Genomic DNA, 11,437 nt, shown 5'->3' with positions numbered 1-11,437 from the left:
AAAGTGGCCTTGAACACAAAACAGTCAAATAACTACATATCACCACAGCTTATGGATGTGAGAAACATTCGTACCATGTGTATTTATTTTTTAAAGTTTGGCTGCAGCTCCATTCAAATGAATGAGGGAGACAGTTTTTGACCTATACTGCAGCCAGCCACTAGGGGGAGCAGTTTTTGTGGGAGCCTCACTTCCAGCTAAGCGATCGGACCATAGACTGTATAAAATATGGACGTAGTATCAGTGATGTCACCCATCAGTTCCTAAACGCTGTTTTGAAGCCAATCGACGGCGGCAGCCATATTGGAAATGCAGAACTCAACCAGGCAACGTGTGACGTAAAGGGGAGGAGTTTGAGCCTCTTAGCCAACAGCTAGTTGTCCCCGACTGGGAGTCAGTCATGTCCTTATTTGGGCAAAAACTTGTAATCTTAATATCTTCTGAACCGTCACGTTAGAAAAAAAAAAAATCACCCCCCGTACAGAGTGTGCTGATAAAGAAATTAGCTACTGTAGCCAAGCCGTTTTTTGAACCAGCCTGTAAACATGTTTTTTGAATTGGTGTGTATGTGGTTTCCAGTGTTTCTGCAGCCAGCCTCAAACGTTTTCTTGATGAATTGCAGTTTATAACACTTCCGCATGGGCTTCATAGTTTGAGGCCGGAGGTTGCCACTTGGATCGGACATCCATTTATTTATTTTTTACAGTCTATGGCACGGACAAGGAGAGAGAACACAGCAAGTAGTAATTCTGTGTACATGTGGATGTTTGTGTGGTACAAAGAAAGACTTGAAAAAAACGTGAATCTATACTCTTTAATGTTTTGTATTTGGAGATCGCCTCAAAGAAGATAATTTGACTCCACTTATGAACACACCTTTCTGCAAAAAGCTCCTCATGCTTCATGTTTTCCATGCTGTAAGCAATATGCATAATCCTGAGAACATTTCGTGTCGTCTTGGCGTTTTCTATGCAGTAAACTCACAGTATTGTAACTTCTTTGTCTTAAGTACAGCTCCAAGGCAGGTTGGCAGATGCAGTCATTTTTACAATGATGTCTGGTAATAGGGTTCTTTGAATAGGAAATTCACCAGTAATTTTTTTCATTGTATGTTTTGCTTTGTAGTTTTTGCTCGGTGGTCAAAATCCTCCTCCCTGGATCCCCTTGTTTCTAATGATGCCACACATTCGGAGCCAAATCACTCAAGACGAGTGTCAATCAATCTTTGATATGTTTGTCCTGTTTTTATTTTTGGTCCCTAAGCCACTTCAGCATTGTATACTAGGTCAACATGCATTTGGGCTTTCCATGGTGCAAGCAGTGCCACCTGTGACTTTACCTCCTGGTTATCCTCACAGCAAAGACCATCCTGTGCTACCATGAGCCTATTTCTGCTCTGAGCAGTGTGTGCTGCCACGTCTAACAGGAAATTTACCACAAAGATGTATAATGAATCCTCTTCACATCACTGATAGTCTGTTGCTGTAAGTAATTGCACTAAACGCCCTCCTTTTACAGTGTTTTTCTTTTTTTTTTTAAATGAAAACTGTTGGTAAATTGAAGAGTTTCACATGTTAAAGCACACAGAATCATGGAGGAATAGCAGGTTGTGTGTTTCTGTAGATAGATGTCTTTTTTTTGTATAGATAGCTTTTATGATGCTTGTCGATAATGCCTTAAAATTCTGCTTTGTACAATGTGTGAAATAATGGAATAATGCTTGTGGTAGACTTGGTGTTCACTTTTCAGGCTGTACAAGAGCAAATCAGAAATGTCAAGCCGTGACAGCAACTTTATCATTACGTCTCTCTTTTTTTTATTTTTCAGATCTGTTCCGTTACAATTGAATACCCTTTTTTTCTGCTTGTACTTACCTTTAAAACCCCTGTTTTTTTCCAACGTGTGGAAGTGAAGTAAATGGAAGCTCTTCTCTGCACTTTTTTTACAAGATGATGCCAAGAGTGTCTGCAACAGAGGGCAGTCCATGAAGCCCACACACAGACAGCCAGACACGCACACATCGGTTCTTTAACTGTTGCACAAGATCAGTAGTTTTTTTTTTTTATCCCTTGCATTAATGGATTGTGTTTGGTGTCTTGTACTTTATCCGGAGAGTCGGTTTGAATAAATGGAGACAGACAAGCTGCATAAATCAGATAGCTTTCCATTCAGAGTAATGTAATGGTTTGTTTTGTGACGTTGACAGTGGGGATTTTTTTTATTTTTTTTACTGTGTGAACTTCTTCCTGTTGTTTGATCCAAAAGGTGAACTTAGGACGGTTTTTGGTGTTGCTGATGTCATACTAAATCAGGAGAAAGAGAACGGTTAAGAGTTTTAAAGATGTCTGCGTATTTTCAGATTTGACGTACTTTTTGGCACACTGCTTTTTATGTGACGTGAAACACTTTTTAAAACAAAACAAAAAACAGCATCTTTTTTTTTTTTTAAACATGCCTAAATCTGCAAAATATATGCAATGATGTAAATGTAACATTCAATCCTCAAGTATAATCCAGGTTGTATGGACTTTGTATAGTGAGTTTTAATATCGTATGGCCGTACCAATATGTATTGATCTTTATCAGAAGCCTTAGAGTTGTCGACCGAAAGTGCTCCCTTAGAATACCCTACACCTACCTGACTTTAACAAAGCATTAATATCTCTATTTTGTTGCATTCTTATTTGTACCGTTTTTGGATAAAATAGATTTGTACTGTATATTTGTACCTCTCTGTGAACTACTTAGGGCGGTTTTTGTTTTTTGTTTTGTTTCTCTTTTGTTTGTTTTGTTTTGCTGTTTTAATTCTATGTACTTTAAGGACACAAAGATATTGTATTTTTATTGTTACAGCTAACTTGGAGACATTGCATTTATCATGTTTGTTAAGTAAACACAATATAATATATAAATATATATATACAAATATAAATATAAACTATTATCCAACTTGTGTGCTGTGTTTCTTTAGTTGCATTTATACATTGATTTTGTTTTGTGAAATCATATTAAGCATTGAGAGTTGATAAGCTAATCTTTATAGTAACACTAGCACTCATAATGCTGTGAAATGAGGTATAATATTATCAGCTTAGTAGAAGCTTTTGCATTTTTATTTGGCCTTGATTTTACCTGGAGTATTACTGCTGAGAAGCAACATTTCTCTCTTACCAGAGTCTTACCAATTCTGATTTCACATGACTAAAAAAATCATCACTAACATGATGTAGTGTGTTGACACAGTTGTTTTTAATCTAACTACATCAAATACAGCTGAGAAAAGTAATAAGATGCACTAACTGTTGCTTGCAGAGTTGGTAGGTCAACATCTGGAAGTCAACAATGGCTTTGAATTGAACTCAACCGGATACAATTGGGGTTTTTTTTGTAATTAGTATTTCATTGACTTTTACATAAGACTTATCACATTTTGGTGAAAAACAAATATCTAATTTTTTTTACATGAAACAATATATGAATAAAATAATAATAATATAAATGAACACATAGATTAAAATAAACACATTTAACTAATAATAATTGAAACCAAAAATCACAGTTAGAAATACATTTAAAAAAAACAGCTGTTATTTATAGGTTATTATGTTTTGATTTTACTGGTCCAGCCCACTTCAGATCAACTTGGACTGTATGTGGCCCCTGAACTGAAATGAGTTTAACTCTCCTGCACAGACTGTATAAAATAAGTAATACACAATGCTCACTAACACCAAATGCACTGATTGGACGAGCTGCCGGAAGACCCGCCTACCTGTGGTGTACACGTGACCGGAAGCAGGAAGTACACAACAGTCCGAAAGCCACTGGCTAGCAATGGAGGATCAAGAAAGGCCAAAGGTTTTACCCTTACTTCTGCTCGCAAACACTAATAAGAAGGCCAAGAAGAGGAAGTGCGTGTATGAAAAAGCTCAGATTAGAAAGCGTGTGGACTTCGAGAGAGGAAAAACCAGGGTCAACATCGGGGATGCGTTTGCACGCTGGCGACAGCTGAAAGAGTCGAAAGGTTTAAAAAGCGACGCCATGGTGGCTGAGTTTCTGCTGAAGAGGTAACATGTGTAATTTGATTTCTCTGTTTACACCAGGGGTGTCCAAACTTTTTTCAAAGAGGGCCACATATGATGTTGTCAGAATACCCAAGGGCCAGTGGCTCCTACTGAGACATTGAAATCCTAAAAGTTATAGAAATATATTTTTTATTGAATAAAAAATATTTAAAAAAAAATTCTCAATAAAACAGTCACTAGGTAGTCCTCAGTTTTCCACAAGCCATGTAAACATTAGCAAACGTTATCTTCTTCTGGAGGAAAATTTTCTTCATCAGGGTCGGGCAATGTTGGAAAAAATATTGTCTCATTATTTTCCTATGGCAGGATCAAGACCTGGATTTCATCACGCTTCTCATGTTGTTTTTAAGACTGTTCTTACCAGCAGACAACATTTTAACGACTAAATAATTATTTTCCGGAGTTCTGAACAATTTTTATGCACCAAATTTAGCCTTTTCTGCACAATTTCATAATTTTGATCTTGTCTTGTGCCCTCTTTTGTGTCTTCTGAACTTTTAGTGTTCATCAAAAACATTTACACATCATGATGAAAACATTATTTTGAAAACCTGTCAGCTTTAAGAGTTCTTGTGTTTCTTCTTTATTGCTGTGTTGCATAATTCCCAGAGATTTGGCTTTATAAAAGTAGTCCATATGAAGCTTTTTGAGACGTTTCTGGATTGACTTTAGTTTTGTTTGTGCTCTTGAAAGAAACTGCAAATGTACAGATGATTCAGAATGTGATTAATTTCTGTGCTATAAATAACACAATTTAAGATGGAAGCTTGGGGCCATAAATAAATGGACCGTGGGCCGCAATTGGCCCCTGGGCCGTACTTTGGACATGCCTGGTTTACACAGACCTTTTATACTCCTCTGATGCTCTTTATCTGCATGATTGGGTTGATTGCAAAGCCTCTATGTTGTCTTCTGTGTGTTTTCATAGCTACAAGAAACTTGCATCGACTTCCACAACGTTTAAACACGAAGAGGAGAGCCACTACCCCCCAGCTGTGTCACCCAATAGCTCTGAGTTCTCCTCAGACCGGTGAGTTTCAGTCTCTAGAACTCTATGAACCTGAACGTTACTTAGACCATTGTTTGCACTGCCAGCTTCGTGCAAAATAAAACCCACTGGTTTGTAAAACCATACTCTCTGACTCTTGATCTGCATGCTAGTTCACAGTTTAAGCCCACAGCAGGACAAGGAGACACATGTGAAGCTTCTCAACAAGTTTCACACAGAGCTGTTGGTTTGATGAAAGAAGGCATAATGTAAAGCGAGGAGGAATCAAATACACAGTGTAACATGATAATCTGTGGGCACAGTTCACAACACAAGAAGTAAGCTTTTACATCAGTCACGCTTACTCTCCTGGTGATAACAGTCTGCCAGTTGAGACCAATGCTTATAAAGATAAAGATGAATTTGATAGATCTCAGCAAATGACAGAGGAGAAGAAGTGTGAAAAGTAAATCAACATTGATAACATCCTTACTAAATGGTAAATAGACTAGTACTTATATAGCACTTTTCTAGTCTTTCTGATAGGGTTGCAAAGGGGTGGAAAGTTTCTGGTAAATTTCCATGGGAAGTTAAGCTGGGGAATTTTGGAAATATTCCAAATTGTAAACTTCCATGGGAATTAACTCTGAATTTAGGGTAATTTAATGGAAAGGTATCATATCCAAGCATAAATATTTGTTTTGTTAAAAGCAGACAGCCCTCCAAAATAATACAATTAAATTTGATAATTGTAAGTTAAACATTTGTACCATACATCAAATTTGTTAAATATATTACCACATAATATCATCAAAACTGACTTCACTTTGTGTAGTCCACAGGCTCAATTGTGTGGCTTAAATAGTCTTGTACTCTGGGCTCAAAAGTGTGGTCCAGTTTTCTAGAAATCATCTGTGCATGTGATGGAGGAGTGCACAGTGCATATAGGGGGCATGGTCTCGATAGCTATATGCATGTGATTGAAGAATGCATAGATATTCAACTGTACTTGCATGAAATCTGGTGTTTTAGTCAGGATTATGCTAAAATATATTTTCCCCAAGGCAAGGCAAGGCAAGGCAGCTTTATTTGTATAGCGCATTTCATACACGAGGGCAACTCAATGTGCTTTACATTAACACATTAAAAGCATTGGAGACATTCAGACAAGCATAAAAGAACATAATTAAAATGACAAATATGATAAAACAGAAAAGAAAAGGAAAATTAGAAATATATTAAAAATTACATTAAAATGTTAGTTTAAAGTGAGTTAAAATAATCTAAGATAGGAAGGCAGAGGTAAATAAAAAAGTCTTAATCTTTGATTTAAAAGAGGTGAGAGTTTGAGCAGACCTACAGCTTTCAGGGAGCTTGTTCCAGATATGTGGTGCATAATGACTAAACGCTGCTTCACCATGTTTCGTTCTGACTCTAGGAACTGAAAGCAGACCAGTACCTGATGACCTCAGAGGTCGAGGTGGTTCATAAAGTAGTAGCAGATCAGCAATGTATTTTGGGCCTAAACCATTCAGTGCTTTATAAACCATCAGCAGGATTTTAAAGTCTATTCTCTGACAGACAGGAAGCCAGTGTAGAGATCTAAGAACTGGAGTAATGTGGTCTACTTTTTTGGTCCTTGTTAGGACTCGAGCAGCAGCATTCTGTATGAGCTGCAGCCGTCTGATGGACTTTTTAGGGAGTCCTGTAAAGACCCCGTTACAGTAGTCTAGTCTGCTAAAGATAAATGCATGGACGAGTTTTTCTGCATCCTGCTGAGACATAAGTCCTTTAATCCTTGATATATTCTTAAGGTGATAGTAGGCTGACTTTGTAATTGTCTTAATGTGGCTGCTGAAATTAAGGTCTGAGTCTATGACTACACCAAGGTTTCTGGCTTGGTTTGAACATTTCATCATTGCAGATTGGAGCTGAGCAGTAACCTTTAACCTTTCTTCCTTGGCTCCAAAAACAATCATTTCAGTTTTTTCTTTGTTTAACTGAAGAAAGTTCTGGCTCGTCCAGTCATTGATTTGTTCAATGCATTTACTCAGTGTTTGTATGGGACTATAATCCCCTGGTGATATGGTGATGTAAATGTGTGTGTCATCTGCATAGCTATGGTATTTTATTTGGTTGTTTCTTATTATCTGACCTAAGGGGAGCATGTAGATGTTGAATAGTAGAGGCCCCAGAATGGATCCTTGAGGTACTCCACATACGATTTTCATCCGCTCAGATGTGTATTTACCTATAGACACAAAATAGTCCCGGTCATTTAAATAGGACTTAAGCCAATTTAGTACTGCACCAGAGATTCCCACCCAGTTTTCAAGTCTGTCCAGTAGTATCTTGTGGTCAACTGTGTCAAAAGCAGCACTAAGATCAAGTGATACCAAAACTGAGATTTTGCCGTTGTCTGTGTTTAAATGAATATCATTGAGGACCTTGACTAGAGCGGTCTCTGTGCTGTGATGTGATCGGAATCCTGATTGGAAGACATCAAAACAGTCATTTATCATTAGATAATTGTTCAGTTGTTGAAAAACAGCTTTTTCAATAATTTTACTTAAAAAAGGGAGGTTTGATATCGGCCTATAGTTGTTCATTTCTGATGCATCTAAATTGTTCTTCTTCAGGAGGGGTTTAATTACTGCTGTTTTCATGGCCTGGGGGAAGACACCTGTAAGAAGAGACATGTTGACAATTTGAAGCAGATCCGAGGTCATGCAGTCTGAAACCTTTTTGAAAAATGGTGATGGTAGAATGTCAAGGCAGCAGGATGAGGATTTCAAATGCTGTATTATATCTTGTAGGTTTTTGTAATTTATTGGATTAAATTGTGTCATAGTGATTGAGTTGTTTTTTGGTGGACACACAGATAACACATTCCCAGTACCTCGTACAGTAGTGCTGACTGCTTGTCTGATTTTCTGAATTTTGGCAGTGAAGAAGAATGCAAATTCATTGCAGGCCTTGGTAGATAAGTGTTCAGAGGCCACTGGCACAGGGGGGTTTGTTAGCCTGTCGACTGTAGCAAACAGGGCGCGTGCATTATCTTTGTTTTTGGAGATAATGTCTGAGAAGAAGGTCTGCCTTGACTTTTTCAGTTCTAGATTAAACATGTGAAGTCTTTCTTTATAAATGTCATAATGAACCTGAAGCTTTGTTTTACGCCACCTGCGCTCAGCTTTTCGACATTCTTTTTTTTCATGTTTGACCTGCATGGTATTCCTCCAAGGCGATTTTTTCTTATTGGAGACCACTTTTAATTTAGTTGGTGCAATGGAATCAACTATATTTTCGTTCGCTATTAAGAGCCAACCTTCAATTTAGTAAATTCCTGCTTTATTTCTGTTTATTCCCATAAATTCCCGTTCATTTCCATGGAAAGTTTCCAACTTTGAAAATTCCCAGAATTTTGCAACACTTCTTTCTGACCACTCAAAGCACTTCTACACTACTAGTCACATTCAACCATATTCACTCACTGATGGTATTGTAGGGATCATCAGTATTAGCCAATCTCATACGTACATTCACACACTGCTGAACAACAGCAGGTTCAGTGTCTTGCTCAAGGACAAAGTCTTGGACATGTGACTGCTGCAGCTGGGATCGAACCGCCAACCTTGCGATTGATAGACGACCGACTCTACCCACTGAGCTACAGACACCTCATACCAAGAGAATATGAGATAGTAATCAAGATTAAAATTAAATCTATTAAATGTGCACAATACACATTGCAGTAGGTACTAAACACATACTAGTGATGTGTGATAGCAGTATAAGGTATAGTTGATAAACTGTCCTTTACAGACTATCTTAGCACATAACAAAAAATCTTGGATGAATTGTAATAATTGCAGTCAGTATAGAGTTATATGTTCTACATATCTATAAGGATACATATGAATGTTTCTATGATATACATATGAAAAAAACATTATCTTATCCAGTCAACAGATTTAGTTTTCTGTTGTTCTTATTGTGAATTTTTAACAGAGACTATGATTTCTCCATAACTGAAATAGAGGAGTTGGACAGCAGCAGTGCTCAAGAGACAGCTGTTCAACGATAAGTTTTAGATTTCCCCCAGTGGGCCATGTCATGATGGACTGTTTTTGTAAATGCACAGTGCTTAAGTAGTGTGTTGATGACACATCAGGTGGAAAAGTCAGCTTCTGTGTGATGTAAGGTAATGATGATCTTTGACTAAACTTCTGATTCTTTTTTCCCTTAGACTGTTAGATGAAAAGCCCCCAGAGTGGAGCTTGTGTACAATAAAGGTGGAGCAGGACTGCAGTTACATCTCAGACCCCCAGAGTACAATCCTGCAGAGAACGCTGTCAGAAACTGAGGAGGATCCCAAAATCAAGAACGAGGAGGCCACATGATCCCCGCAGGGATGCGGCTCTTTCAGGTGTCCCTGCCTCAACCACCCAGGAGCAGGTCAGCAGAGGGGTAGGTGGGTCATCACATGACACTACAGCATGAGTCACAGTTATATTGACAAAGACAAATGAAGTTACTGTTATTATTATACATTTTTAGTGTTGTCTGTCATGTATCTGTAGTACATATTTCAAACCCTCTAAACTAGTAATAATGATCGAATACTTTCAAAAACAACACTTGGAAAAAAAGAAAATGACTAAAGCCAAATGTTCTCAACAAAAAATACCAAAGACGTCTGATATTATGATTAAATGTTAAAAATGTAACCAGCAGAGTTTGTTGACTGTAGTTGGGTGAGGCCAGTTAATGTTTTGCTCTGGGTGTGCATACAGTAATCACTTTATGGATTAATTTTGATGTCTTTGAAACGTGGTTTGTGGTCAGAAGTGTAATTGGGATTTTCTTTTCACAGGACAATCTGCCACAACACGAGAAGATTTAAACTCACCGGTGTCACATCCCATATGCACAGACTCGTCAGCCCTTCTCAAATGTCATCTAGAATCAAGAAACCTCTGCAAACACCTTCTCTCACTTCCTTGTATATAATGTATAGTTCATTTAGTCTTAACCTTCCATAGCCATTATTTTTATTTCTGTAACAGATTGTTTTCTAATAAAAACATATTTCATACAACACTTTGATATTGCAATTATTTATGTATAATGTTCTCTATTACCTGATATGGATTCAATTATTTTGCAACTTGAAGAGAGAAGGCCAGAGTAATTTTAAAGATATACACATTACAAGCAAATCAAATATTTAGTTCATGCTCAAGAAGAGAAACATGAAGGAATACAAATGAACTATATGCTCTCTTACTTTAAGTATTGTATATCCCAAAAAGGAGTGTATGTGATGATGTAATAGTTTTCTTCACTCCCAACTGAAACCTCTTTATAGTCCATGTGGGCTTCAAGGCGAAGGACTCCCTCCTGCAGGATGTATTCCTTTACATGTGGCAGCACTGATTCACAAGAGTCCCAGTTTTAGCCACAGCACTTATTTTCCACCTTTGACTGTGGGCATTTCGGGGATGCTACCTGTGGTCTTCCTCCCATTGTAGTCTGCAACAGCATGTTAATGTGTTTTGGAGGCCTGACCTTGGAGGGAGCGGTGCGCTTTTATCAGTTCAAAAACATTGCCCGTCTCCGCCCCTCCCTTTCCTTCACTGCTGCTGTCATCCACGCCGTCATCACCTCAAGACTTGATTATTACAATAGCATCACCTCCAGAATACAGTACAAGATCCTCCTCATCACCTACAAAGCCCTCCATAACCTAGCTCCTTCCTACCTCACCGACCTTCTGCAGCCATACAATCCCACCCATAACCTCCGTTCCACCAATTCCAACCTCCTCACCCCTCTCACCAAACCCAAGCACAGAACCTGGGGGGACAGGACTTTCTCTGTCGCTGCCCCCTCCCTCTGGAACTCTCTCCCCCAACACCTCAGACTCTCTCCCTCACTCACCAACTTCAAATCCGGACTCAAAACCCACCTATTTAGAAAGGCTTTTAACATTAATTGATTTATTTTTGCTTTTTGCTTTGCTTTCCTTTGCTTATCTGTTGTATAAATTATTTTTGTGGAAAGTGTCTTTCAGATACTTTTTAAGCACTAAATAAAATGTATTATAATTATAATTATTATTATTATTATTATTATTAGTTGTTGTATCCTTTAAAATCAAGCTAACTGCTGCTGTTTTCTCACAATGACCTTCTCCAGCTTTAAGTTCAGTATAAGGCATACAAATATGTTGCTTCTCTTTCTTTTTTGAAGATTTTTGTGTTTCCATTTATTTTATTCAGAGGATAGGACAATGGATAGAACAGGGCATGACTTGCAGCAAGGGGCTGTGGGTCAAAATCCAAAACAGTGCCCCTCCCATTAA

At 38.0% G+C, this 11,437-nt stretch overlaps 1 protein-coding gene and 1 long non-coding RNA gene across 4 annotated transcripts; both read left to right on the top strand.

The window, feature by feature from the left end:
• The first annotated feature begins 616 nt into the window (after window positions 1-616).
• LOC117810451 lies at window positions 617-2,949 on the top strand. Its single transcript, XR_004630785.1, has 2 exons — window positions 617-1,484; window positions 1,828-2,949. It is a non-coding gene; the product is annotated as an uncharacterized LOC117810451 (long non-coding RNA).
• Window positions 2,950-3,769: 820 nt separating this feature from the next.
• si:ch211-40k21.5 lies at window positions 3,770-10,173 on the top strand. Of its 3 annotated transcripts, none has more exons than XM_034680144.1 (4): window positions 3,770-4,067; window positions 5,014-5,115; window positions 9,320-9,528; window positions 9,947-10,173. In XM_034680144.1, exons 1-3 carry the CDS (start codon window positions 3,835-3,837, stop codon window positions 9,471-9,473), a joined length of 489 nt encoding a protein of 162 aa, XP_034536035.1. In that variant the 5' UTR covers window positions 3,770-3,834; the 3' UTR covers window positions 9,474-9,528; window positions 9,947-10,173. The 3 variants fall into 3 exon arrangements, with proteins under 3 accessions (XP_034536035.1, XP_034536033.1, XP_034536034.1); XM_034680142.1 differs by having other exon boundaries at window positions 3,771-4,067; window positions 9,320-9,544; XM_034680143.1 differs by having other exon boundaries at window positions 3,772-4,067; window positions 9,320-9,540.
• The last annotated feature ends 1,264 nt before the right edge of the window (window positions 10,174-11,437 follow it).

The sequence above is a fragment of the Notolabrus celidotus genome, chromosome 3 (genome assembly GCF_009762535.1).
Source record: "Notolabrus celidotus isolate fNotCel1 chromosome 3, fNotCel1.pri, whole genome shotgun sequence".
In the NCBI taxonomy this organism is placed as follows: domain Eukaryota; kingdom Metazoa; phylum Chordata; class Actinopteri; order Labriformes; family Labridae; genus Notolabrus; species Notolabrus celidotus.
This window is presented reverse-complemented; position numbering and strand designations above follow the sequence as displayed.

Excerpts from the sequence above, each read along its gene's own strand:
- si:ch211-40k21.5 (XM_034680144.1), top strand. The coding sequence starts at position 3,835 with ATGGAGGATCAAGAAAGGCCAAAGGTTTTACCCTTACTTCTGCTCGCA. Across the intron at positions 4,068-5,013 it reads GCTGAGTTTCTGCTGAAGAG|CTACAAGAAACTTGCATCGA; the intron begins GTAACATGTGTA and ends GTGTTTTCATAG. Across the intron at positions 5,116-9,319 it reads TCTGAGTTCTCCTCAGACCG|ACTGTTAGATGAAAAGCCCC; the intron begins GTGAGTTTCAGT and ends TTTTTCCCTTAG.